The sequence below is a fragment of the Phodopus roborovskii genome, unplaced genomic scaffold (assembly GCF_943737965.1).
Source record: "Phodopus roborovskii unplaced genomic scaffold, PHOROB, whole genome shotgun sequence".
Lineage (NCBI taxonomy): Eukaryota > Metazoa > Chordata > Mammalia > Rodentia > Cricetidae > Phodopus > Phodopus roborovskii.
Genome location: NW_026126407.1, coordinates 12,851,884 through 12,879,124, shown reverse-complemented (window position 1 = coordinate 12,879,124; position 27,241 = coordinate 12,851,884). Strand labels below are relative to the sequence as shown.

The 27,241-nt window shown below is 47.2% G+C and overlaps 1 protein-coding gene across 5 annotated transcripts in view; it reads left to right on the top strand.

Moving 5' to 3' along the window:
• Window positions 1–15,252: 15,252 nt before the first annotated feature.
• Window positions 15,253–27,241, top strand: part of Pik3r6 (phosphoinositide-3-kinase regulatory subunit 6) — a 32,331-nt gene continuing 20,342 nt past the window's right edge. Inside the window, exons 1-7 of one of the 5 annotated variants that reach the window (XM_051180340.1) lie at window positions 15,253–15,345; window positions 22,158–22,241; window positions 22,995–23,086; window positions 24,062–24,110; window positions 25,689–25,824; window positions 25,991–26,060; window positions 27,046–27,229. In XM_051180340.1, the coding sequence (XP_051036297.1) occupies window positions 22,158–22,241; window positions 22,995–23,086; window positions 24,062–24,110; window positions 25,689–25,824; window positions 25,991–26,060; window positions 27,046–27,229 (615 nt within the window). In that variant the 5' untranslated portion in view covers window positions 15,253–15,345. Of the gene's footprint in view, window positions 15,346–22,157; window positions 22,242–22,994; window positions 23,087–24,057; window positions 24,127–25,688; window positions 25,825–25,990; window positions 26,061–27,045; window positions 27,230–27,241 lie in introns of those variants that run through there. The other 4 variants (XM_051180339.1, XM_051180338.1, XM_051180342.1 and 1 more) reach the window with 4 other exon arrangements.

The window sequence follows — 27,241 nt, the reverse complement described above, 5'->3', positions numbered from 1 at the left end:
AAATGAGGGTGAGAACAGAACCTAGCAAAGGCTCCACAGAAATACAAACAAAAACCTGTTACTTCATACCCCCAAGGCTGCAAGTGGTAGAAGCCCATCTCCAACAGGGTTAGTCTTTAAAAAGCAGGGAACGTACTGGATCACATAGGTGGGCAGAGTAAAAATAGAGTAGGTAATGGGATTTCAGGCACGGCTGGATCTAGGTGCTTAAATTACAGCACTGGCAATCTGCCTCTCTCAAGAGCCATTTAGCAACAGGAGGAGACCATGGGAGCTGTTACTTTTTGTTTTGTTTTGTTTTTCTTTTATGAGGCAGGGTTTCCCAGCCGCTATGAAGCCAGTCCTGGAACTCATTCTGTAGACCAGGCTGGCCTGGAATTCTCTGTGACTTTTTTTTCTAAAGATCTAAAACCGTGTTGGAGATTTTCCTGTATGTTTGATTTCAACTTTAAGAGAGAGAGGAAGAGGAGGGAGGCAGAATGAGAGAAGGGCGATGCCCCCCCCCCAGTACCTTGTCTGTCTGTCTTTCCCTTGTATTGACCTCTGGTCTCTTCTTGACATTCCTGCCCCAGTTTTCCCTCCTGCCTCGCTGACCTTCTCCCTTATTGGATGAGTGGTGACTCAGGAAAGAGACTGGGAAGAGAATCCCAGGGTCTGAGTTGGTTTTGTTTTTGTTGTTGTCGTGCTTTGTTTTCCAGCAGACTAGCAATTTGTAGCCAAGGCTGGCCTGTACTTGTATGTGTTCAGTGGGCTGGCCTTGAACTCACAGAGATCTGCCTGCGTCTGCCACCCAAGCAGTGGGATCAAAGGTGTGCCCCACCACGCCTAGCAGCCTGGGTGGTTAAGAAACTTCACTGGGTTGTGGAGGGGCTACAGTGAGGAGATAAACACTAGGGTGAGATTAAGGGACACAGATCATGAGCATCACTGCCTTGTCTCAGGACAAAGCCCACAGGGTCAGCTGTTGGGATTTGGTGCTGAGTGGACTCGGTGTGGTTTAGATGCAAATGTGGGGGACAGGTGCTTCAATGACATGGAGTTTCTGTTCTGAGCTGAGAGACAGAGATGCAACTTTGGAGTGAAATAGTTTGGCTCCTACATGTTGGGTGGGAGGAGCTTAAAGGAAATTTGGCCCATGATGTCCAGTGTCGGGTAGGACACAGTTGGGTTCCCTGGATCTTTGGAAAACCTAGGCTCCTGCATTACAACCTCATAAGCATGAGAGTGGATCCTTGTGGAAACACCCACCCCTCCAGACAGGGTCAGTAGTGTTAGGTCAGAATGAGGAACCCCCAGGGACAGTGGGTGACCACGCCCACTTCTTAAAAAAAAACCAGCAGGATATGCCTGGGAGGGGCTTTGAGGGCCATGAGGAAGGGGAAGAGGAAGGAAGGGGAGGGACAGGGCTGGCTATGTGAGACAGAGCTTTCTCTGCAGAACTGAAGCCCAGACTCAGAACTACAGGCTCTCGGCTTCTTGGAGACATCTGGTCTCTTGGGGCTGTTGGCCTCCTAGACTGGACCTCAGGAGCTCATTGGCTGGAGGACCTGGGACGGTGGACAACTGTAGTCCAGCAGAGGTAGGTGCTGGCTGGGGTGGAGTCTGGGGAAGGAGTTGGGAGAGACAATACTAAACCCAGATGATAGCCAGGGATCAGAATCCTGGAAGGAGAAACCTCAGGAGCCCATGTCTCAGAAGGCATATCCTGATGTGACAACTACTAAGAGCCCCAGCTATTTCTGTCCAACCTATTTTCCCCTCTTTTGTTTTGTCCCTTGAACTCTGTACCTGCCGGCGATAGCAGGGCTAATGCCAATGTTGTGTGGATGCAATTCTCCCAGCAACTCGAGGTTGTTTGGGTAACTGCTTGGCTAACCATCTTAGGTTAGGGATAGATGGAGGCCACGGGAGGCACACTGCAGCAGGTTGTGGAATGGGTGAGTGTGCAGGGAGAGCCTCTAGGAGATCCCTGAATCCCTACTATGCTGATTCCAGGACATCATCTGTCCATCTTGCTTCTGGGTACTTCGCAACTATCATGCCAGGCTGGCTGGTGGTACAGAGAAAGGGGTGGGGAATCTATGCTCTTGAGATGCTGGCCCCTGGCTTGGAGTCTGACACAGGTAGTAAAACGAACTAGGTGGCTAGTGAGACAAGTATGGGGGCAGATACGGAGAAGGTAAGGGGAGACCAGGGTGAGGCTTCAGAGATAGAGGCGAGGCCCAGGAGTACCGCCAGGGGAGAGAACCCAGGCACAAACCCCAGCGGCAGCATAGTGGGTGCATGGCCTGGGATGAGAGGGCAGAGAGCTGGGTACATTGTGTGGCAAAAGGTGTGCAGAGCTGTGGAGGACTCCCGTGTGCCTGTCCTCCCTCACTGATTTCGCTCCAAGCTGGTCTCATCTCTTACCTGGCATAGTCCTCCTGCCCATGCTGTGCGATAGGTGTCTCATCTAAAAGTGTGGAGGACTGAGGGTACAGCTCGGTGGCAGAGCACTGCGCCAGGCCCATGGGTTCCATCCCGGGCAATGTAAATAAATAGAATAAAAACAGAGGTGCAGAGGTGTAAGTCGTTCAGACCAATACCCCCAGTGATAGACTAGGTTAGACCCCAGGCAGTGTGGGTCAGGATGCAGGGCCTCCCCTCCCCTCCCGTGCCTGCTATAACACCCTCACACTGTTTCCAAGACATCTGGCCACACTGTGTGAACGATGCACAAAGGTCAGGCTACAGTTCCTGTGGCCCCTTCAGCAGCCAGGACCCTCAGCTTCTCCCAGGCTCCCCAGGAACAATGTTGCTGCCCTCACTGCTCTGTCCCATCCAGGTGTTTCCTTCCAGCCCAGGACAGACACCCCAAGGAAGTAGGCCTGCAGGGCCATCCCAGAGCCATCCAGGGAGGCCAGGTCCTTGGGAATCTTTAAAGTCCTGGTTGGCCCTGGGGGGTTTGTGGGCTGAGGGTGTTGTTCTTTCGTTACAGTTATAAGAATAAAAGCTGGAGAAGGGGGGTGAGTGGTGTCCCGAGTGAGGGTCCCAGGTCAGTGGGGTCTCAAGGTAAGGGACCACGTGGGAGAGCATAGCAGGTTGTGTAGCAGGTGAGGGTGACCCAGGCGGGAGGGAATAACAGGCAGATAGAGCTTAAATGAGGAGTTTATTTAGAAAGGGGAGTGAGGGAGAAGGGAAGAGACACAGAGGCACCGGGAACAGAAGAGGAGAGAGAGGGAGAGAGAGAGGGTGGGGAGAGAAGAAGGGGTATCTGGTGGCCAACTGAAAGCGGGAGAGCGCAAAAGAAGAGCGTAAGTGGGCAGGGGTCTGGCTTTTAAAGGGGTCCTTTGCGCCTGCCTGCAGACTGTACTCATGGAACCCTGGGCTGACCAGAGTACTGCCTGAGAGCATTCTGCCAGGCGATGGGGCAGGCCAGCCTAATGCCTGAGTCCTTACAGAGGCGGTCTCAAAAACCCAGGGCTCTGCCTCTCACTTCTGCTTGCCCAATAGTCAAATGCTATTGTTTAATTTAAAGAAGGGAAAAAAAAGAGTTCTGTTGTCTGTTAACTGTGATCTTCCCCTGAACTCTATGAGGACTCTCTGGAGGGAAGGGGGGCTGGGGACGCTCAACGGAGAGGTGAGAGGTGTTCCAAGTGGGTGACGCGGCCCGCACCTGCTCTTTCTCACTGTCTCTGGGTGGGAGGGGCCAACTGCAGGCCATAGGAAAACAGACAAGCTGTCTGCAAGTTCCCTGCCTTGGCTCCCTTTTCTTTGCAGGTGGGACATGAATAAACCATTCTTCTGTCTGGACAGCTAGCAGCCCACCTTAGGAGACAGGATTGCAGCTGGAGTGGAGCAAAAGACAGGCCTGCGAGGCTGGGGCGCCTTCAGAGCTGCAGCTACAGGGCCCAGGGCTCCCATTCACTTTTCCTTTTCTTACCTGTTTCACCTCCAAGGCTGTGGCCTGCTGAGGATGCACCTGCCCCAAGGGATGTGGGATGTTCCTTGCTAATATTCTCAACTTAGGGGAGATCTTGCTGGGCCCCAAGTCCCTCCCTCTTTCCTTCCTTCCTTCCTTCCCTTTTTTTTTTTTTTGGTCTCTGATTTCATCCCTCTGTCAAGAATGGTGAGGGATCTTTTTTGTGCTTTAATTACCTCTCTCTCTCTCTCTCTCTCTCTCTCTCTCTCTCTCTCTCTCTCTCTCTCTCTCTCTCTCTGTGTGTGTGTGTGTGTGTGTGTGTATGTAGCAAGCACCCGAGGTCAGAGGTGTGGGGAGTTGCTTCTCCCAACCACCTTCTGGGTTCTAAGGATCAAACTCGGGGGGCTGTCAGGCTTGGCTGCAAGCACCCTTGCCCACTGAGCCATCTCATTGGTCCAAGCATGGTGAAGGAGCCATCTTATTGGTCCAAGTTGCTGCTTGGGGGGGGGGGCGCGGTATAAGGCATGAGACTTCACAGCCAGAGACAAAGGACTTTATTCCTCACATATTCCTAAAAATGAGCAGTGGTTGTCTTGCTCATCCGTTCCCCTGGCTGCCCAAGGTCATGTAGGCAATGTGGAGGTGACCCAAAGGGGTTACTGAACTACAACTGGGCCACCCTGGGCTTGGGAACCCTGGACTCTGGGTAACCATAAGTCACCTAGCCAGCCTTTACCCTGAAAGGAGACATTATGTGCATAGTAAAATAGTGCTGGCATGACAGACATCATCCACCAGGCCAGCTGTGTTTCCTATATATTTTAAAGCACTCTCTTGAAAGCTCCCAAGCCGCACACAAACACAAACCCGCAGGGAACTGACTCTCGATCTCCTACTGTTCCCATGCTTACTGCTCATGGCTGCACTCCCTCTTAGACCCCAGCCTCCCTCCTCCCTCAGGACTTGACCTGGGTTGTTCTCTTTGCTTACATGTCTCTGCTGCAGATGGCTTTCCCCTGACTCCTTAAGGGTTCTCTCCATATGTGACCCTCCCAGGAGATCCCTAATTACCAATTACCCTCTTAATAAGAGCAGCACATAGGCTTGAGGGGTGGAGAATGAAGAGACGTTGATTGAAGAGTAGAAAGCTTCAGTTGGGAGCAAGATATAATTGGCGACGTTCCCACAGCATGGTGACCGCAGTTAACAAATCATGTCTTGTGCACAGGTTGTCCCTGGCTCAGGAGTTCTGACTTTATGGGAACATGGGAGCACACCTGCACAGCCACCCTGTTTTCAGTGCTGAATGTATCTCATGAGCTGTTTAGCACTTCATTATGAAGCTGGCTTCATGTTTTTGCCCGACTGTATATATAGGCTGGTGTAAGTTCCAAGCACAAGTAAGACACAGAGGCTGAGCCGTCATCTGGGTAAATTAAGGCTAGCACATGTGTCTACCAGGGTACGATTTCATCAGAGGCTGAGGACCATCTGTATTTGAAAATCGTTGAGCTGGGTGGTGGCGGCACTCACCATTAATCCCAGCACTCAAGAGGCAGAGGCAGGTGAATCTCTGTGAGTTCCAGGACAACCTGGTCTACACAGTGAGTTCCAGGACTGTCAGGGCTACACAGAGAAACCCTGCCTTGGAAAAACAAACAAACAAACAACAACAAGAAAACCAGAAAGAGGGAAAGGAAGGAAGGAAGGAAAGAAGGGAGGAAAGAAGGATTAATTCACTAAGAGAAATAACCCCAAATATTTTCAGCACAAACAATGTTAAAGATAGAATGGTGGGGTCATCACTCCACACTGCACATGTATCTAGCATCCCTTTGTGACTGGTAAGTGCACTTTACTGCAAACTGTCCATTTGTGATGAAAAATAAAAATGAAAAACATTTCAACATAAAATCAACCCTTAAGCGCCCCCCCCTTAGCTCTGGGACCTCTCATTTCTCCTTTGTAAACTTCGCTTTTATTGCAAATGACACATAATGCACAATTTAATTATTTAGTTTGTTGTCCATGCCTTCTGTCCCCACTATAAGTTTTATTTTATTTCCATATGCCCAGAATCTAGTGCAGTACAGACAATGCTCAGTGAACAGCTGAGCGAATGGATGAGTCCATCTACCTATTCCATTTCGATGGAACATCCACCCCACTCCCATAGTCTTTGGGTTGAACCTAGGGCCGCAAACAAGCTACTACTTCCCTACATCCCCAGCCCTCTTTACTTTTTCACCTGAGATCAAGGTCTCTCCAGGCTCTCCAGGATGGCCGGAACTCATCCTGTAGCCCCAGCAGCTCTTGAACTTTGGACCTTCCTACCTCATGACAGCAGCCAGGCATTGCAGCCTGAGTTGTCAAAGATGGAGGCGGAGTCAGATCGACCATCAGAGGTGACAGACACCATGCGAGTGTGGCAAGGCACACATCCTTTCCCCATATGGTGTCTGTCTCCCCACCCTGCAGAGCTGCAGCCTCCTTGTTACCGTTCTCAGCATCACCACAATCGATTTCTTATGCCATTTGCTGTGCCAGCTGTGCCAGCAGGCTTGTCTCCTAACCTTGGAGCTATTTGGGGATGGTGACACTGTCATGTTTTCCTAAAGCACCGGGCTTTCAGTTTTGGTAAAGGGACCTCCTATGTGCCATGAGCAATGTGAGGTAATGTTAGAGACATAGTACCAAGCAAAACAGAGTTCCTGCTTTGGAAGAGCTGTACTGTGGTGGAGGTGACCAGACAGTTAACAAACAGAATGTAATAAATCAGCTGGGATGTAGAAATGCTGGGATGACCATCAGTGCTGGTTGATATGTACATAGGCACCGAGGGACCATCCTTATGCCCAGCTCATATCTGACAGCCTGTAATTACCTTGGCGCTCTCCCCCCCCCCCTCTCCTCCTCTTCCTCCTCCTCCTTCCCATCCTCTCTCTTCCTTCTCATTTATTTTTTTGAGAGGCAGGATCTCGCTATGTAGATCAGGCTGACCCCATACTCACAGAGATTCACCTGCCTCTGCCTTCCCTTAATACTGAGATTAAAGGTGTGCATCACCTGCTCTGTTTACTGTTTAAGTACTTAGACTTAAATCACTGACACAGCTCTTACCTGGCCATGAGTCCGTGTCAAGACCCAAGCGGATAGCGATAGCATTAATGAACCAACAGGTCTTGTATGGTAGTTAGGCCTCTGCATTGTGCATGTGGCAGACAAGGGTCACTAAGACCCCAGGGAGCACATGGCTTTCCTTCAACACCACCCAATTGTTGGTGTGTGGAACTATGAGCCCAATGTTGTCAGCTCTTCCGGTCCCTCATTTCAAATAAAAGTTCAAATTTTGATGCGTCTATATTGAATCTGGCCACAGATGCAGTTTTTCAAAAGCTGTGGGATGTTTCTCAGAAAGAAAATGAATGGACCAGAGGATAACTGAGAAAGATGCTTGCTTTTGCTTTAGAGCCACCTGTGCCTTCAGATTTTGAACACATACAGTGATTTTTATGTAAAATGTGAATTTTAACCATTAACTAGGGAAAGCATTGTATCCAGACTCCCTGCTACCACCACGTGACTCTATGAATCGAGGGAGCTGGATAAGCACCACTGGAGTCTGGGTGCCAGGGAAAAAAAACAGCCAGTAGGATCTGAACAGATGTGCAGGAAGTAGCACTTTTGAGGACTGATTGGCTCGTGGCTATGGAAGTGAAGGAGTCCCAGAGTGTGCCCTCAGCAAGCCAAAACCCCAAGGAAACTGATGCTGTAGTCAGAGTCCAAAGACCTGGGGAACAAAGAAGCAAAGTTTTTTATTGGAATCAGGTTTGAAAACCAAGAGTATTGATGTCAAGGGCAGAGAAGTTGGACTCCCAGCTCAGGTAGAGAGAACACATTTATTTACCCTGCCTCTGCCACTGGGTTCTGTTTAAGCAATCAAGGTACTGGATGCTGCCTAGCCTTGTGAGTGAGGGTGGATCTTCTTTACTGAGTCCATTGAATTAATTGCTGTGGTTTAGATCTTGAGTGTCTCGAAAGGGTCATGTGTTAAAGGCTTGGTCCTTAGGGTCCTTGCTATTGGGAGAATGTAGAATCTGTAAGAGGTGGGGCCTACTGAGAGATTTAGTTCATTAGGGCATGCTGGGAAAGGAATGGTGGCATCCTGGCTATTTTCTCTCCTCCCTCTCCCAGGTCTTTCCAGGTCCTCCTGCCTCAGAATCCTGAGTGTTGGGATTACAGGTGTGTACCACCACACCTCTGGCACTTCCTCTGCATCTCTTGCTGCCTGGATTGTGAAGTCAGTGGTTTTGCTTCAGCCATCTTGTGCTGGTACCTCATCCAAAGCAGCACGGCAATGATCATGGGCGGAAACTTCCAAATCCTTAGATTAAATGAACCTTTCCTATTCATTAGTTAATTTCCTCAGGCACTTTCTTAAAGTAATGGAAGGCTGACTAATACCCACCCTCACAGACATGCCCAGAAACAGTCTTATCAGCTAGCTGGGCATCACTTAGCCTAATCAGATTAACAAAAGTTAACCAAAACAAGTGAGCTGTGGTTTTCAGGTCTGTAAATTACCCTTAGTGGCTAAATGGTGGGCTAGGAGTGTGTGAACCTGTTTGGAGAGTCTCTGGCAAACAGAGAAAAACTATGGTAGTTAAAAAGTTATAGACTGGGCCTGCAAGATGTCTCAGTGGGTAAGACACACTTGCCACTCAAGCCTGACTAATTCCTGGGGCCCAGGAAAAGGTGGAAGGAGAAACCTGACTCCACAAAGTCATCATCTGATCTCCACATGCACTGTCTCTCTCTCTCTCAAACACACACACACACACACACACACACACACACACACACACACACACACACCCCACAATAATAGGAAAGAAAAGTTGCAAGTGGTAGACCAGTAGTCCCTAGAGACAAGGTTGTATTTCATCCATCTATCTCTAACTCTTGGGCATTGCAATATGTATAGTATTCTATAGATGTTCAGGAACTGAGTAAAGAGCCAGAGGAGCCCTTGAGTCGCATGAGAGTATTTTCTAAGTCCATGGGGGTGGAGAGATGTTCCATGCCCTTTTCATACACAGTTATCTCTTGTTTCGGTCCCTGGTTTACATTCAAGATAACTGTGCGTTCATCTGATGTCTTCTGAAGACTGGCCCTTGAGTGGAAGGAGGCAGCTGACTGATGCAGGGCTGTAGCCAGCACAGAAGGCACTTGTTTAGGTAAGAAAGGACATTCCTCTGAGCAGACAATTATTGCAAGGACTTCTTTGGAAGAGTGAAGTACAAAACCTCACTTTCCCTCTGGCTAAATTACAGAAAGACCAGTGGTGCCCTGAACTGGACAAGTGCCCATTTGCTCCCTTTGGCCAGGCTCAATCCTCACCTCTGAGCAGAGGAGTGACACACTCGCAGGCAGAACATGTAGGAATCATTCAGGAGAGGGAGGAAGTGGCCTCTCCTGCAACGGCTCAAACACTCTTCACTGTTTTATGACACACAGCATAGACTAGTCAGCTGCCATCAAAACTCGTGAGAAAACATTTGGAGGTACCCTTTAGTGTTCATAGGGTAAGTTTTAGTTCCTATGAAGACAAACAAGATATTGGAATCTTCTGAGAATGAATTGAATTCTGTTTGCTTCTACTTCTTGTTCCGTGCAAGCAGCTTCCCTGAGGACTGACCTCAGCTGCCACAGAAGCCAGGAAGTAGATTAGAGTTTCTTGGCAGAAGGACCAAGGGGGCAGCATGGAGTATCTCTGGCACCCACACAAAGATGTACAAACACTGGATAAATGATGATGTGCCCGCTTCTGAGAGATTAAATACACAAATGAGGAGGTTTGGCCAGGGATGACTAATGCCTCTCTGAACATTAAACATTAAATGGTTTTATTGTTGCTGATTTATTTATTTATTTATTTATTTATTTACTTACTTACTTACTTACTTTTTGAGACAAGGTCTCACTATGTAACTTTGGCTGTCCTGGTACTTGTGAGATCAGGAACTCACAGAGATCTACTTACCTCATCCTTGTGAGTGCTGGGATTACAGGTGTATGCCACCACATCCAGCTGAAGGTTATTTTCTGTTGAAAACTGATCTAGATTTCTTTTCCTTTGAAATTATCTTATGTTCATTATAAGCTGGACTTACCTGCACATTCATTTTACTTAGGGTCAAAGTGGGTCTGTGAGGTTTGCAGGGGTCAGGGAGGGGTGAAAAGGGCCTGAAATCTTAGTTCATCCCATTCATTGACTTAGGACCTGTAGCAAGATTTCCCACCTTCATCTACTCATCACATAAGTATAATGTATGCTCATTGTCCACTGGCCAGGTACTGCTTAGTTCAAATGCTAATCAGAAGGAGGAGGAGAAGATGATGATCAGAAGAAGAATATGATCAGATATTCAGATATGGGGAAACTCCCGATGATGCTGTGACTGAAATCAAAGTTTGTGCAAGATAGTCTTGCATGAGATATCAGGATATCAGGAGGAAGTGACCTTTAAAATGAGTTCTGAGGAATAGAGAGATGGCTTGGAGATTACAAACATTCGCTGTTCCTGTAGAGGACCCATGTTTGGTTCCCAAGACCTACACCTAGTGGCTCACAACTGCCTGTAGCTCCAGCCCCCGGGAATCTGACCTGTACACATGTGGTGCACATAACTTCGTGCAGGCACCCACACATTCACATAAGACTTAAAAACCTTTTTTTTTTTTTTTTTTTCTTTTTCTTTCTTTTTCTGAGACAGGGTTTCTCTGTATTGCTTTGGAGCCTGTCCTGGAACTAGCTCTGTAGACCAAGCTGGCTTCAAACTCACAGAAGCCTGCTTCTGCCTTCCGAGTGCTGGGATTAAAGGTCTGTGCCACCAATGCCCAGCTAAAAACCTTTTAAAATGAGACCCAAATGTTGAGGAGGAGCCAGCTGTGGGGGAAACTGGAGGATAATTGCTCCAGGCAGAATTGTGCAAAGACCCTGAAGTCAGACTGAGGTTGGTAACCAGGAGCAACAGAATGGGTTCGATCCCTGGGACCCACAGGTGGAAGGAGAGAATCCACCATGGCAAGTTGTCTCCTGACCTCTCACATTCACACTATAGCAAACATGAGCCCGTGTGCTCGCGCACACATACACACCCTCCACATGCTCAAAAAGTAAAATAATAATAGTAATAGTGATGTGAAAGAAGAAAGTACATAAATATAAGAAAAACCGGGGAAATCTGAAATACTGTGATCTACATGTCTGGCCTTTCACTAAAAGCGTTGTAATCATTTTTTAAAGAGATCTCTCCAACACCATCCCCCCCCCATATTCTTTGGCTACTCCAATTTCTTTGTCGGTCCCTATAAATCTTAGCTTCTACTTATAGATAGCTACATAAAGTCCTGCTGACATTTTTGTTAGGATTCACTTCCCTATTACTCAGCCTAGGAGACTTGCATCTTAACAGATCTCCAAACTGTAAGCCTGATTCACCTCTCTATTGACATAGGTCTTCTTACTAGCATTACAATGGTTTTTGTTTGTTTTGAGCAGAGTTTCTCTATGTGTCCTTGGCTGTCCTGGAACTTTCTCTGTGGACCAGGCTGTCCTTGAACTCACAGAGATCCCTGTGTCGAGAGTGCTGGTATTAAAGGTATGCACCACCACCACCCTGAACATTTTACAATTCTTATCTTGCAGGTTCAGTATGCAGTGTTAGCTATGTTGTGTTTTCTGAGCTCCCGGATGACTTAGAAACAGGATGATGGGCTTGAGGAGATGTCTCAGCAGCTAATTACTGTTCTTGCAGAGAACCCGGGCTTGATTCTCAGCATCCACACTGCAAGGTTCACAACTACCTGTAACTCCAGCTCCCAGGGGTCTGATACTCTCTTCTGGATCCCATGAGCATTGCAATCGCATGCACAGCCTCTGCCCCTCCCTCCACATATACACTAAAATTAAATATTGTAAAAACACTTCAAAATTTTTTTTGCTTTGTGTTATGAGCATGTTTTCCCACCAGCCTGGTCCCACCGCCGTGCCAGCCCCAAATAACACACAGAGACGCTGTATTAGATATAAAGCTGTTGGCTTGTTACTGGCATTACTTATCGGTTAGCTCTGTCTTAAATATTAGCCCATTTCTATTCATCTAAGTATTTCCACGTGGTCTCATCTTACCCCAGAGAGGGTATGGAGTTCTGCTCTTTCGGTCCTACATGTTGAGTCTCTCATTACTTCCCCTGAATCCTCCCTGTCCCGCCTATCTTGCTTCCCTATTAGCCAACAGGGCCTTATTCATTACTCAATAAGAGAAACATATTTACAGAATGACATCTCCCATCAGCTTTATATATTTGAAGACTTTTTCCCCCCTGGAACTTGCTTTGTAGACCAGGCTGGCCTTGAACTTAGAGATCCTCCTGCCTCTACCTCCTGAGTGTTGGAAATTAATACACCACCAACACTCAGCTATTTAAAGACTTTTCAAGAGTTATATTTATGGTTTACTTTTATTAGGGTCTGTGAGCTTACTTTGTATGGTTTCAATCATTTTAAGTTTATTACGATTTGTTGTACAACCTGCTTATGACCTATCCTGATGAATGCATTATGTACACTTGAAAATAATTCTTATACAGTGATTATTACATATAGGATTCTATAAGCATAATTAAATTCAGTTGATTGGTAGTGTTATTTAATGTTATTTTATGTCCCTATATTATTTTTGAAAAGATACATTTTAATTTTATCTTATTTTTAAGATTTTTTTTTTCATTTTGTTTTGTGCATATGTGTTTTACCTGCATGTATACATGTGCACCACATGTGTGCCTTGTGCCCATAGAGGTTAGAAGAGGGTATCAGATCCACTGGAACTAGAGTTACAGACATTGAGTTGATATTTGGTGCAGGGAATTGAACCTTGGTCCTTCACAAATGCAGCCAGTGTTCTTAACCACTGAGCCATGTCTCCACCCCAATTTCTTTATATTCTTGTTGATTTTTTTTCTCCTTGACCTGTCAGTTACTGAAACACGCTGAAATTTCCAATTATAATTGTAGATTTTCCAACTTATGCTTTAATTTTATTAGGTATTCTTTCATGGATTCTGAAGTTACAGTGGTGAATGGGTGGACACACTTATACAGAGACAGGATTCAATGCATCTTCCTCATGATTGAGCCTTTGTAATTTTATAATGTCCCTCTTTATTCCTAGTAAATTTATTGCCCTGATATGTACTTTATCTTGTATTCATAGTCATCTAGATTCCTTGACTTTTTCTCAGTGTTCTCATGATATCACTTTTTTGTTTGTTTGTTTGCTTCTAGCTTATAAATAAACCAATGTATCTGAAGCAAATTTATTGTAGACTACATACACTTAGCTCCACTTACCTTTATATCATCCAATCTGGGCATGGTGGTGAACTCTTCCAATTTCTGCATTTGGGAGGCAGAGGCAGGATGATTGCTGCAAGTTTGAAATCAGCCTGAAATTCATAACTAGTTTGGAGTCAGCCAGAGCTAATAGTGAAATCCTATTTCAAAACAAACAAGTAACCACTAACCCTTCCTTCATGCTATCCATCTGACAATCTTCTCTTGGTGAGTTTAGACCATTTACATTTAATGTAGTTACTGTTGCGTCTGGAGGTGTGCCATTTTATTATTATCTGTCTTGTTCATTATTTGTTGTTGCTCATCTGACAGAAAGAAGAGGTAACAGGGATTCCTCTCCAGTCCTCAGGACCAAAAACCCTCTAGTTAGAGAGAAGCACTACCATTCCTCTGAGTTTTGCACATGCACAGCCACCACCTCCATCACCATTGCTCTACACTGGTGCTTGGGGCTACAGTAGAAAATGGAAGAGAGAAAGGGAGTTCAATATAAGCATTTTGATGGCTCTGATGAGATGGGACAGGAACTCTGGCACTAGGGAGCCAAAATACTGAGTGTTACAGCTGGAATGGAAAGGTATTCTGGCACTCAGGCAAGGAAACCACGAGTCACAGTAAGCATAGCAGCTTACAGCCCTGCTCCAGAGAAAGGCTTCCCCAGTGTATCAGCTCTGCTCTGGCAGGAGAGGTTTTCCCCAGCAAAGATGTTACAGTTTGGCTCCAGTCCCCCAGAGAGTGGAATGTAACAACTTCTCTTTGCCAAGGGAAGATTTCCCTGGTGAAAAGTGTTACAGACCTGCTCTTCTAGCTCTGGGTCATCTCTGTGTCTCTGCTCCAGCAAAAGGTCTCACCAAAACCTCATTCAAGAGATTTATTGGGAGGGAAGAATCCAGGAGAGTGGCTGTCCTCAGCCAAAGTGGCAGAGGACAGCAGTGCGGCCCCGAATAGCCACAAACAGAACAGGGAGATTTCCAGGGTGGGGATTGGTCAGATTTCAATCCCTGAGCTCAGACTGGCTAGATCCCATGCTCAGGGATTGGTTGGTTTTCTGCACAGGTTTAGGGTCAGATTTAGCTCTGGTTTCAGGGCCAAAGTGTGTTTCTTTCACTGGTCCTTTTTAGCCTTTTGGCTCTGATGGCTCTGATTCCAGGGGCAATGTGTGTTTCTTTGGCACTGGTTTCGGGGTCAGGATGCATTTCTTTGGTTCTAGTTGCAGGGCCAAAGTGTGTTTCTTTGGCTCTACTCAGGGTTTGTTACTTCAGCTGGCCCTTTTCCCTTACACTCCCCATCTCTCCAACTTAAAGAGCTCCTTTCTGCAGCTCAGACAAGCAACAGAATGCTCTTTTTCTTTTTGAAAGGTTTTATTTTCAGTGGTGTGTATGTGTGTGATTGTGGGCATGCCTGGGAAGGCAGCTGTCCATGGAGGCCAGAAGAGCATATTAGATCCCCTGAGCCTGACTTGTTTAAGGTGGTTGTGAGCAGTCCAATAAGGATGCTAGGAACTAAACTCTGGTCCCGCAAAAGAGCAGTGCATGTGTTTAACTCCTGAGTCATCTCTCAGGTGTCCCCACCCCAAACTCTTTCTAAGAGCCTTCAATGTACTGTCCTCCTAATGGCTGGGGCTGGCTGGGGCTGGCTGGGGCTGGCTGGGGCTGGCTGGGGCTGGCTGGGGCTGGCTGGGGCTGGCTGGGGCTGGCTGGGGCTGGCTGGGGCTGGCTGGGGCTGGCTGGGGTTAACAGAAACTTTGTTGCTAGAGTTCTGGCTCCTTCTACACTCTTCCTGCTCTGGTTTGCTGTTTGCAACGCTGGTGTAGCTGCCCCATGTTTACTACCTGAGTTTTAAACTGCAGCTGGCAAGCCTGTGTCCTGAATATCCATCCTGCACTTTCCCACCACTCACATTTACAAGCTGCCTCTTATTTTGCAGAACAGTCTCTGCCGAGAAACCACCATTCTACTTTCCACTCTGCTGCTGGACACAACCACACCCTTCCCACCCCAGACAAGCCCCATGGAGAGCTCAGGTCAGTGTGTGGGGTTGGGGGAGGGTATGTCCAGAAGGCCTGGCTGCTCAGTGAGGGAAGCCAATGTTGTGGGATGAGCATTTTTCCAGGCCTAGACCAAACCATCTGCCCCACCAGGGGATGTGATACCCTGAGTGTGAGAACTTCTTGAGAAGGGAACAAACACACACTTATGTGCATCCTCAACTGCTTGCATGTTGTTGAGCTGGACAGTGAATAATAAGAACTGCAGCCAGGCGGTGGTGGTGCACACCTTTCATCCCAGAACTCAGGAGGCAGAGGCAGGCAGATCTCTGTGAGTTCGAGGCCAGCCTAGCCTACAGAGTGAAGTGCAGGTCAGCCACGGTGTGAAAAACACAAACAGAAAAAAATAAAAATAACTGCTAAGGTTTATTACCAAGTTCTTTAAGTTTCTCCTACTGCTCCTATCATACGTGTTTATATATGTTCCATTATCTACTCTTGCCCCCCCACTCCAGTTAGAACTCTTCCTTCCCTTTCATAATTTCCTTTTTATTCCCCCCCATCTCTCTCACATGCCTATTTAGATCCAGATTCTGCCTATGGGAGAAAACATGCAATGTTTGTCTCCCTAAGTCTGACTTAATTTGAAGATTTCCACTTTCAAAGAGAACATTTGGCCAAGCAAGTTCTATGTCTAACAGCTCTGTGGCCTTGAATAAATAACCTTCCCCCTATAAGCCTAATTGCCCAACCCATAAAGTGGGAAGGGGGGCTCTAGGGTCCTGTCTATAAGTTAGGGGATTGCTTTCTTTTTTTAATTTTTAGAAGTGTTTACTTTATGCGAGTGGATGTTTTTCCTAAATGTATATTTGCATGCCACTCAAGTGTGTGGTGTCCACAGAGACTAGCAGAGGATATTGGATCCACAGGAACTGGAGTTACAGATAGTTGTGAGCCACTATTTGGGTACTGGGATTGAACCTGTGTACTCTGAAAGAAGAGCCAGCATTCCTAATCACTTAGCTACCTCTCCATCTTTCTTAGGGTCCCTGGAGATATGACATTTGGCAGTTAAAGAGGCAAAATTGGACAAGACCTGGAATCTATTAAACAAAATAACATTTTACCTACCAACATCACAGGACTCTTGCTCAGAATCACATTAATTGTACATTGGGAAATACTTTTTATATCTGTGCATCAGTCAAAGAATGCTAGCTATTGTAACAAATTACTTTAATTACCAGAATAACACAATAATACTCATTTTACACTTAATCATAGTCCAATCTGGGCTCTAAGCAATCTTCTGAGGTCTGAGAATTCAATCTTGTGGCACCATCATCTCTAACATGTGTCCTTTAAGGCCACTGCTGAATGGGAACAGTATGGGTATAATGTAGGAAATTCTATCACCAGCCCTAAAAATGACAGGCTTCACTTCTAGCACATTCCATTGGTCAGAATTTGTTGCATAGCTCTCAGCAAGGGTATCTGGGAAATGTAATCCTCCTGTCTATCTTGATTTGATGAACATTTAGCATTGTCCTGAATTGTTAATAATGCCTAATGGTAATATCCACTAATATCAAGATCAGTGTGAATTCTAGTGTCATCTCTTAGGGTGTGTTCTCCCTCCTTGGAGCTGGGTTTACAAGGCCTGAGAAGAAGCTGTGCTCTTCTGTCCATTTGGCTGGGGCCTCCAGAATCAGCTGTCCAGGCTTGTGTGGCCTAGAGGGAGATGGAGGCTACTTTGGGATCCATTCTTGTGCTCTTGCCAAAGTTGATTCAGGAGGTTTATGTATGGCATCCAAAGATACAGCACTTGGTGCTCAGGTGCACCTGTTCCCTATGGCCCCATAACTCTTTTTCTCTCCTGATCTTGAGGAGTCTAGCCTCTTTGAACTGAGAACATTACCCTTCACTCTGTCTCTTTTAGGGCAACCCAGGTCAGCTCAGTTAGATAACTGGGGTCTTGGGGGTCAGGCAGAGAATGGAAACCAGTGAAGACAAAGATATGAGTTGGGGGAAAAGCAAAGAAGCTGCACCACATCCTGGGCCAACTGTTTGCAAGCCCCTGTCAATCATTCCATATTGGAAAGACACTTCCAGGGTCAACAGATTTTCTGACTTGCAAGAAATGCCAAGCAGGCACACAAACTTTTATACAAACTTCCTGGTACTTGAACATCAGCAATTAATTCCATTTTCAGGAAATACTGCACAAGCCTGAACAGACTGTGAGTAAGCCAGCTGTGGGCCAAAGTCTGAGTCTGTTTAAGCTTTTAAAAACAGCATTTGGAGTGGTGGTGACACATGCCTTTAATCCAGTTCTCAGGAGGCAGAGGCAGGTGGATCTCTGTGAGTTTGAGGCCAGCCTGGTCTACACATTGACTTCCAGGATAACCGGGGCTACACAGAGAAACCCTGTCTTGAAAAACAAACAAACAAAAAACAAACAAGCAAAAAAGAACAGCCTTTGCTGGGGATTGTCTCCAAGGTCAGCTTCCCAGTTTTGCTCTGAAACATGGGAAACAGACAAAGAGAAAGATCAGAACTGTCACTGGTTGAAATCTTTCATGTAGTCCACATCAAGACGACAATGGGGGAAAGGAAAGAAGGGAAGATAGGAGGGAGAGAAAGAGAATGGGGGATAAAAGAAAGAAGGAAGAGCTCAAGGGAGGGACATTAGGAAGGAGCCATGGAAAGAACGAATAGAGGAAGGAGGGAAGGGAAGGAAGAAAGAAAAGGAAGAGAAACAACGATGAAGAGGCATAAAGGAGGGAGAGGAAGGAAAGAAGAAAGACAAAATACCAATTAATTTACTAATAACTCATCTTGCAATAGTTCATTACGTCTTCATGCAAGGAAAAGATGGTTAGTTGGGAGGTCAGGTTGGACCACTCTTCAGGCCAGGCTAAGTGACTTCCTGGTAAATTTGCAGAGATGTAGTCCTGCTCAGCAGGGTGTCCAGGTGGGCTTACATGTCTGTTGTCTTTTGAATACCTTCAGACTGAGGAAAGCTGGGAATTAGGCCTTGATGGTCACAAGTGTCTCACAGGGACAGCTGGGAGGAAAGTGGGGGTGGGGGCTTCAGAGATGGTGATTATCCTCTAGAGGCTTTACCTGTGTCCTGCCTGATGGCCACCAGGGCAGAGGATAGCTTGGCCTCAGTGGTTCAACTTGAGCTACCATCTCTTGATGTTTACATATGTAGCTCCTATCTATCCTTCTAAAGTAACCCAAGACAATTAAAGTATAAAACAAACCAACACAAAGCTGAGGCAGCAAAGAGGAAGCAAGAAGAGAGGCCCAGCCCTTTGACATGAGCTGATGTTTGGAACTGGACTCTAATTGGGCTGTGAGTTTCTTGGCAGCCAAACCAAAAAGGGAAGCCCTGAGGTATGTGGTTTGTGTTGCCTGTTGACTAGAGAAGACAAATTACTTGTGTATAAAAACACTCTTGGTCGGAAGTTACTGCAAGGGAAATCTGTGCTTGTGGGGGGTGTTTCCCATCCTTCCTATCCTTGTCTGGATCCTCCAAGAAGCAGACACCAAGATGGGAAAGGGTTTGCTCAAGGAAACACCTGTGAGACACAAAGTGGTGGAGAGCAGGAGGAAGAAGTGCCTGAGTGTGGGGCTGGCGTGCGTGCGTGCGTGCGTGCCTGTGCGTGCCTGTGTGTATGTGTGTGTGTGTGTGTGTGTGTGTAAGCATGCGCGTGCATGCATGCATGAAAGAGAGAGAGACAGAGAGGGGGGCGGGGATCAGGAGAACAGGTCCACAGTGTTGGATCGCCTGGAGCCTGGAGCCAAAATTAGCCATCAAAGAATGTCTCTCAGGAGCAACTGTGAAAACCCTGCTGAGCTCTGTACTGGCCAGCAAGCACGAAGCTTGGCAGGTTTCGAGGCGCAGCCACCTGGACAGCATCATTTAAAGTCCCAGCAGTGAGGGCCAGTGGCGCATGTCCTCAAGGCTTCCTCACTTTGCTGAATCATTTGCATATTTTCCATCTTCATCTGTCTGCTGTGTCAATATATCCTTATTAAGGAAAAAAATTTCACTCTGACACTTGTCAAAATGGCAAGAAAGACTGTTCAAGACTGACAGATAGAGAGAATACAGAATACAGAAAGGCATCTGGGGGTTCCCAGCCTTGGAGCAGCGTGAGGACTCGGTGGAATTTCCTAAGACTTAGCAGGGTCCTTGCCAAAGGCAGGTCAGGTCTATATACATCAAAGGTGACTAGGAGTATGTAGGCCAGGGATTCTCTCTGAGTTGACTTGTGGGGTTTCTTGACGAAAGTGGGATGAACAGGACAGAGGCCAAGAGTGAGGCCCAGAAAAGAAAGGCTTTGCGAAGCGTGGAACAGTGTCACTAGCAGCGACAATCAAGGGACAGTGCAAATCAAGCAATGTTGCTATCACGACCAGGGACCATATTTATATGACTTTTTTAAAAAAAAATAAAGATATTTTATAGAGGTTTACAGGAAAGAGATGCCCAGAAAGACAAGACATCCCCAAGAGCACGGGCGTGAGAGTCTCCAAAACAGCCCCACTCCACCGTCTTTACAATTGTCACATACAGGACTTTGGTGGCTTTGAAGCTATTACCCTTAAATGGTGACTAAGGAATCTAAATGTGCTCATGGGGTGGGCGTGGGGGTGTCCTGAGGAGCTCCTGAAGGGTTACAATCCATGTGATCACAGTCTGGAATCTTCAGTTGTCAACAAGGTTAATAGTCTTGTTTGAGCTTCTCAGACTCTGATTGGGGAAGGGAGTAAGGCTCACCCAAGACCAAATACATTCAGGTCCTAACCTGGATCGTCGCTGGTGTCACAGGAAGCGTCTGTATAAAGAGGAAGAGCGGTCTGTGCAGACAGCCTTTCGGCACATACTCTTGATAGAATTCTTGCTTCTCGGCTCCAAGTACACTTCAGGGTGAGGGCTTCTTTCCCCTCTCACTTTCCCATCATTTTCTCTCCCTCTATCCTGATTCCATTTTTTCTCTCTCAAATGTAAGGTGACTTAAGGATTGTAGATGTCCCCCAAAACCTGTCTTCTATGACCTATTCCATGATGAACAAGGATGTAGGAATCAAAAGTTTCCACCTGAGCCAGGCATGATGGTGCAACCCTTTAATCCCAGCACTTGGAAGACAAAGGCAGGTGGATCTCTGTGAGTTCAAGGCCAGCTTGGTCTACAAAGAAGTTCCAAGGCAAGACAGTCAGGGCTACAGAGAAACCCTGTCTCTAAGACTAAGAAACTAAACAAGCAAAGTCTCTCGTCCTAGGCTGGCAAGATGCCATGGTAAACAAAAGAGCCTGAAAGCCTAACCACCTTAGCCTCATCTCCAAAACCCCTGATAGAAGGTCAGAATAGGCTCTTGGAAGTTACCCTCTGACCTCTGATGCCCACCATCGTCTAGGATTGCCCTCTGACCTCCACATGCCCACCATTGTACCAGGCTTTTTGGGGGGGCACCGACCAGCTCCCAAATCATGACACAGACTTATTAGTTTTGAATGCTCAGCCGTAGCTTAGCTCTTTTCTTGCTAGCTCTTATAACTTAACCTGTCTGTTCCCATCTATGCTTTGCCTCAGAGCTTTTTAGCTTTTCTTACTTTCTTTATGTCTTTATGTCTAGCTGGCTTCTTGTCCTGGGCGTCTCTCTGGCCCTTCTCTCATTTCTCCTTTCTCCCAAGCCTAGATGTCTCCTCCTATTTATTCCTTCTGCCTGGCAGCCCCTCTTACCCTTTCTATACCCAGCTATTGGCCGTTTAGCTCTTTACTAGGTGCTGTAGGCAGGCAAGGTGAAACAATGCAACACATCTTTACATAGTTAAACACATGCAGCCTAGTTATATATACAACATATATACACATACACACAGTAATAAAGTAAAATTAGAAAATGAGGCAATTGTTTTAATTTTAAGTCTTAACCTGTCTTATCTGGCTAATGTAAGAGGCAGATGAGAGAATCTGGCTTGGAAACTGGTAGGTCATCACTTGAAGGGATTCAAGATTTTGAATATCGTCATTTTCTTTTTTAACTCCATCTCCAACAACACCTCAGGGAAATCCTGGGTAAGTCAGGCCTCCTCAGGCCTCCATACACATACATACACATGCAAATGCCATATGCCCACATGCACACACCAAAAAAACTTTTTATGGGGACTGGGTTTCAAGACAAGGTTTCTCTGTGTAGCCTTTGCTGTCCTGGAACTCACTCTGTAGGTCAGGCTGGCCTTGAACTCACAGGGATCCCCCTGCCTCTGCCTCCCAAGTGCTGGGATTAAAGATGTGCACCACCACCACCCAGCTCACACACCGATTTTTTTTTTAAGTTATCAGAACACAAGCACTGCTATATTAAGATAGTTTAGTTGGTAATTGATATGACTAGTAATGACAAATGGAGGAGGAAATTGAGGGATTTTACCATGTTCCTCTGAGCAACAAACCATTTAAAACTCATAAATTATTTATATCTGAACTTTCAATTTAATATGTTAAGACCATAGTTGATGGTGGGTAATTGAAACCACAAAAAAAAAAAAAAAAAAAAAAAAAAAAAAAAAAAAGACGAAAGTAAGCAAGGACTGAATTGCCTTTTCGAAATGCTGGTTTTACAAAGAACACAGAAATACTGATAGAAATCCTGTCTTCCAGCTCAGAGTATGTTGGCTGCTAACTTCTTGATGGCTTACCATTGGAACTTCTTAAGGTTTATAGAAGGGCTAAGAATCTTCTCCCGAGGATAGGGGTGGGGCCAGCAGTGAGGACAGATGGAGTGAGCACCACAGCGCCTGACCTCAAGGTTCCCCCACTTTTTTTCAGATGTGGAGCTGGACTTCCAGAGAAGTGTACAGGCTGTGCTCAGAGAGCTCAACACCCCAGCCCCGGCCCTCCAGAGTAACCGGGGTAGGCAACCACTCCTGACACCCCCTACCTCCCCACTCCATCCCCCCACCTCTAACCCCACCCCTGCCCCCACCCCTGGTCCCATCCTGCCAGCACTGCTCCAGGCATTCCTGGAAGGTGAGGGGTTTCCAGCCTAGCCATCTTCTTATTGAAAATCTATCCAAGGCTTCTCGGCTTCCTGATCAACTCCTCCCAGAGTTAATATGTTGAGATCATACTACGATGGTGGTGGGTAATTGAAACAATAAAAAAGTGAGGTCTCGGGTAAGAGGGACTGGGCTGCCATACTGCAGGCAGTAATGGGGCCCTGCCACCCTCTTTCCTGGTCACCTTTTCCACTCCCACTTCCAAACAAAACTCTCCTCTAGGACCTGGAAACATTCAGAAGGTGGCTGGGGCTCTCAGCTTGCACATATCGTCGCTGCGTGTGCGTGTGCACGTGCGCGCGCATGCGCGCGCGATCGATCGTCGCTGCGTGTGCGCACACGTGTCACACACACACACACACACACACACACACACACACACACCTCCCTCTCTCCCCTCCTGGGCTCCTCCCCTTGTTTTATGGGAGCTCATTGTCCAGAAAGAGCATGGGAGGATGGAGGAGCTCGCCACACGCACCTGAGTCAGCGCTGACTACAGGTCAGATGAGGCTGGACAATCACACTCTAGGGCCTGGGCTCAGAAGAACAGCCTCTAAGAGCCTTGGGCCTACTCAGCCATGGTGGGTCCCCCTTTCTCCTGACCCAGGCATGTGGAGATGGTCTCTGCATAAGAAGGTGGAGAGAAATCCAGGAAGGAGCTCTGTGTTGGTACGAATTCTGCTCAGAGAGCTGGAGAAGGTTGGTGCCCGAGCTTGAGGGGTACAGCAGGGGTGGAGTGAAGAGAGGAGCCCATCAGGTTGGGAGCCCACCTGTGCAGCTCTGTGCAGCTCTGTGCTCCCAAACTTGGGTCATTTGTGAGCCATATGCTTGATTTTTCCCGGGCGCATCTTCTTCATTGACTTCTAGCTCAATACTATTTTCTATCTATCCAATCCCATTGTTACTTGAATTAGCATATTTAAAAAAGAAACCCCATTAGCATGACCATAAATGGAAAACCCACATTGCTGGGCAGAAATAAAAGATGTGTATATTCTGCACACATGTGTGCAACCGTTAAGGCTTATCCTTATACTATTTAAAATTATCCATCTCGGGGGCTGGAGAGATGGCTCAGAGGTTAAGAACACTAGCTGTTCTTCCAGCCCTGAGTTCAATTCCCAGCTACCACATGGTGGCTCACAACCATCTGTAATGAGATCTGGTTCTGGTGCACTCTTCTGGTGCTCAGGAATACATGCAGGCAGAACACTATATACATAATAAATAAATACATCTTCAAAAAATATTCATGTCCTGCATGTTGCTGCTTGGAAGATGCCACTCCAGGTTGTGGCCTTGTCTGCTTCCTCATCCTAACTGCCTTATACAAGAATTCCTCCATCTGCCTTGCACAAGGATTCCTCCATCTGCCTTGCACAAGGATTCCTCCATCTGCCCTGCCTTGCACAAGGATTCCTCCATCTGCCCTTGCACAAGAATTCCTCTATCTGCCCTGCCTTGCACAAGGATTCCTCCATCTGCCCTTGCTACTCTCTACCCTTTTCCCTTCTTCCCCTCTCCATAGCAGGCCACTCCCCTGACATAATAAATTACTGCCTTCCACCTAATTCCCCATTACCCCCAGCCTAACCTGCCCTCTGGAGCTAGGATGTGGTGGTCCCTGGAGCAACCCGCCCAGCATTATGCTAGGATCTCCTGTTTTCCAGGCAGAAAGGGAGGATGTACGGCGTGTCATCATTCCCTTGCTGCTCACTCTAATGTACGTGCTCACTAAGGTGAGATGGGTCGGGATCAAGGTGACACACACGAGGCTGGGGGTGGTGGAGGGAATCACAATTCTCAAAGGGATTAAGAGAATTTACTCTGGGATCAAATATGAGTGGCTGAGTTTGGAGAGATGACTCAGTGGTTAAGAGCACTTGCTAATCTTCCAGAGGACGAAAGTTCAATTCCCAGCACCCACATGATACAACTTCAAGTCCACAGGTCCTAGTTAACACCTAATCTATGCCAGGGCAAGCCTGATCTTGCCTTCCCATACATTCTGCTTTCCTCTCTACCCAGAGGTAAAATTGAACAAGCAATAGGGTAGTCGAGATAGTATGGAGAACAAATAGTCTTTGATGGTGGGTGGGTCCTTGGGTTGTTCATTTTTTGAGTAACACCACCCTCTCTCTGTAACAACAAATTCAAGAGACTAGAGAAAACAAAACTGATTTGTGTTTATTTGTTTTGAGAGAGGGTTTCTTTGTGTAAACAGTCCTAGCTGTCCTGGAAACCAGGCTGGTCTCAAACTCACAGAGATCTGCCTGCTTCTGCCTCCCAAGTGCTGGCATTAAAGACGTGTGCCACCACTGCCTGGCACAAAACTGTTTTTTAATACTCAGTTCTGCAGAATAAAATTCCAACATCGAGAAAAGACAAAAATGGCTGGTGTAGCATTTTGGTGCATGACAGAGGTTGTAAAGGTCCCTGGTTTCAAAAAATCCCTATTCTCTTCCCCTATACAGCTACCATCCTCATGCTCCTCTAGCATAGTCCCCTTCCCAACTCCCCATCCTGTTGGTCCAGGATGCAAAGCCTTATCTAATGGATATCTTAGGGCTTGAAGCTGAGTTCTGAAAAAAGTTAGGAAAGAGGGAGAGGCCTAGTGCCTGCTGCCTGTCTATGACTCTTGGATGAACTCTAAATGCACGTCATCCTAAAATGGCCAGAACTATTGATTTCTTTTGTTGTTGTTTTGCTTTTGTTTTTCAAGACAGGGTTTCTCTGTAGAGCCTTGGCTGTCCTGGAATTCATTCTGTAGACCAGGTTGGCCTTGAACTCACAGAGATTCATCTGCCTCTGTCTCCCAAGTGCTGGGATTAAAGGTATGCCCCATCACTGACCAGCAAACTATTGATTTCTTATAATTGCTGGTTTTCATGTAAGAAAACAATGGCTTACACTCTTGGCTAAAGGAATTGGTGGTGGGGTGTGGGGAGTGTGACTGCAGCATCTGGAATGAGGATGGCTGGGCTCTGGCAAAGGAATCAATCAGGAGTGGAAGAAAAGAAGCCCCTGGGCATTGTGAGATACCTGATGCCTGTGAGATTCAAAGAAGTGCAGAGGCTTAAGATGTAGCTCCAAGTTTCCAAACCTGGAGATGCTCCAGCATTAAGGCTGGGGGAGAACTGCCCTTCTGAGCATGCAGGAATAAATTTCTGTCTTGCTAAGGTATTATAGGGAGGAGAGATTTCAACCTGAGGATGTGAAGAGCATGGAGCCAGTCTGGCTGTCAGTCACAACCCTCCATCTCAGACCCTCAAGACCTAGAGTGTCCACCCCTCCCTCTCAGCAGGCCACGGGCATCACAGAAGAGCTCTACCGTAGAGCGTACACCTTCTGCACAAGGCTGCTGACCCTGCCTGCCCCTTACTCTACGGTCGCCTTGGACTGTGCCATAAGACTGAAAACAGAGGCAGCCGTCCCAGGTGAGAGCTGCAGGGCATCCTGGCCTCCCATGCTGCAACGCAGCACCACCCAACATCAGGCTGCTTTCTTCAGGATGCCAAAGTGCTCAAAACTCTCGGCTCCTTCCAGGAGAATTGGAGCCAGAGGCCCTCAGAGGCTGGCTCACTGATGTGGTCTGGTTTGCAGGTACACTGTACCAAAGGACTGTCATTGCAGAGCAGAACCTGATGAGTGAACTATACCCTTACCAGGAGAGGTAAGAGGCCCTGGAGTGGCTGCTACCTTCAGCTCCCTCAAAGTGTTGGGTACCTTGCAAACTGTTCACTGACAGGAAAACAAAAGAGGAGGAGAGATGAAGAATAACTTAACAGAGCTGCATCGGCCCAACAGTGGCATGCACTTCCAGTTCAAGGGTGGTTGCTATACGTTCCCTGGGCCTTTCTTCTTTGCCTGGGTACAGAGTGACCCTGTGCAGAAGAACCACATGGCCCAGGGCAGTGCCGCTGTTCCATTCTTGTGCCTCCCCACATCCTGTTTCTTGCCACCAAGATCCAATCAAGCCAGAGGTAGTTGCAAGGCCTGGACCTGGGGGCTTTCCTCAGTAAATTCTCAGCCCTTAGATAAGATGGAAGAGTGAAGAAAAATGGTAAGGAGGGTGCGGGGAGAGTAAGTGCCTCTCTGTGCTGCAGGCAAGTCTGTGGATTTAGCTGCGTGGCACCATGTAGGTTTGAGATGCTCAGGAAGGGTGCTGAGGGAAAGGGCAGCAGGGGAATTAGTGCTGGAGGGCAGAGCATGGCACAGCTTCCTGAGGAAGGAAAGTGTGGGTGAGTCCGTTTCCTGGGGTGATGGGGTGATGAGCAAAGATTAATTTTATGTGGGTCCTTGCTCCAGTACTAGGAGAGGTTTAAGGTCTCCCCAGAGGGTGATGAGCACTGGACCAGGACACTGAGGACCACAAAACAGAACTCGGGCTGGAGTGTCCCTGGATGAAGGACTTAACCTGTTCCTCCACATGGGACCCTTTGGGTGCGGGAGCTGCAGCTGCCCCTCTGAAAGGGCTATGAGACTCCTGCCTGCCTGCCTTCTCCTGGCTGTTGCCCCACTTAGAGGCTTCTGAACGGGAAGCTTCCCTTTTTTAGGGGAAGTAACTACTAGAAACTGCTTTTGTTACCGAAGGTCTTATATAATGGGGGTGTCCATCCAAGCTTTTGGGGGACCTCCATTCCAATCTTTGCCCCCAGAGTGTTCCTGTTTGTGGACCCTGAGCTGGTTTCTCCGTCCGTGTGCAGCGCCTTGCTGCTGGAGATTGAGGCAGCCCAGGAGCAGCAGACACCTGAGGCCTGCATGCGCCATGTGGTCTCCCACGCCCTGCAGGCAGCTCTGGGGGATGCCTGCCACACAGGGGCTCTGAACAGGAAGCTGCAGGTAATCAAACAC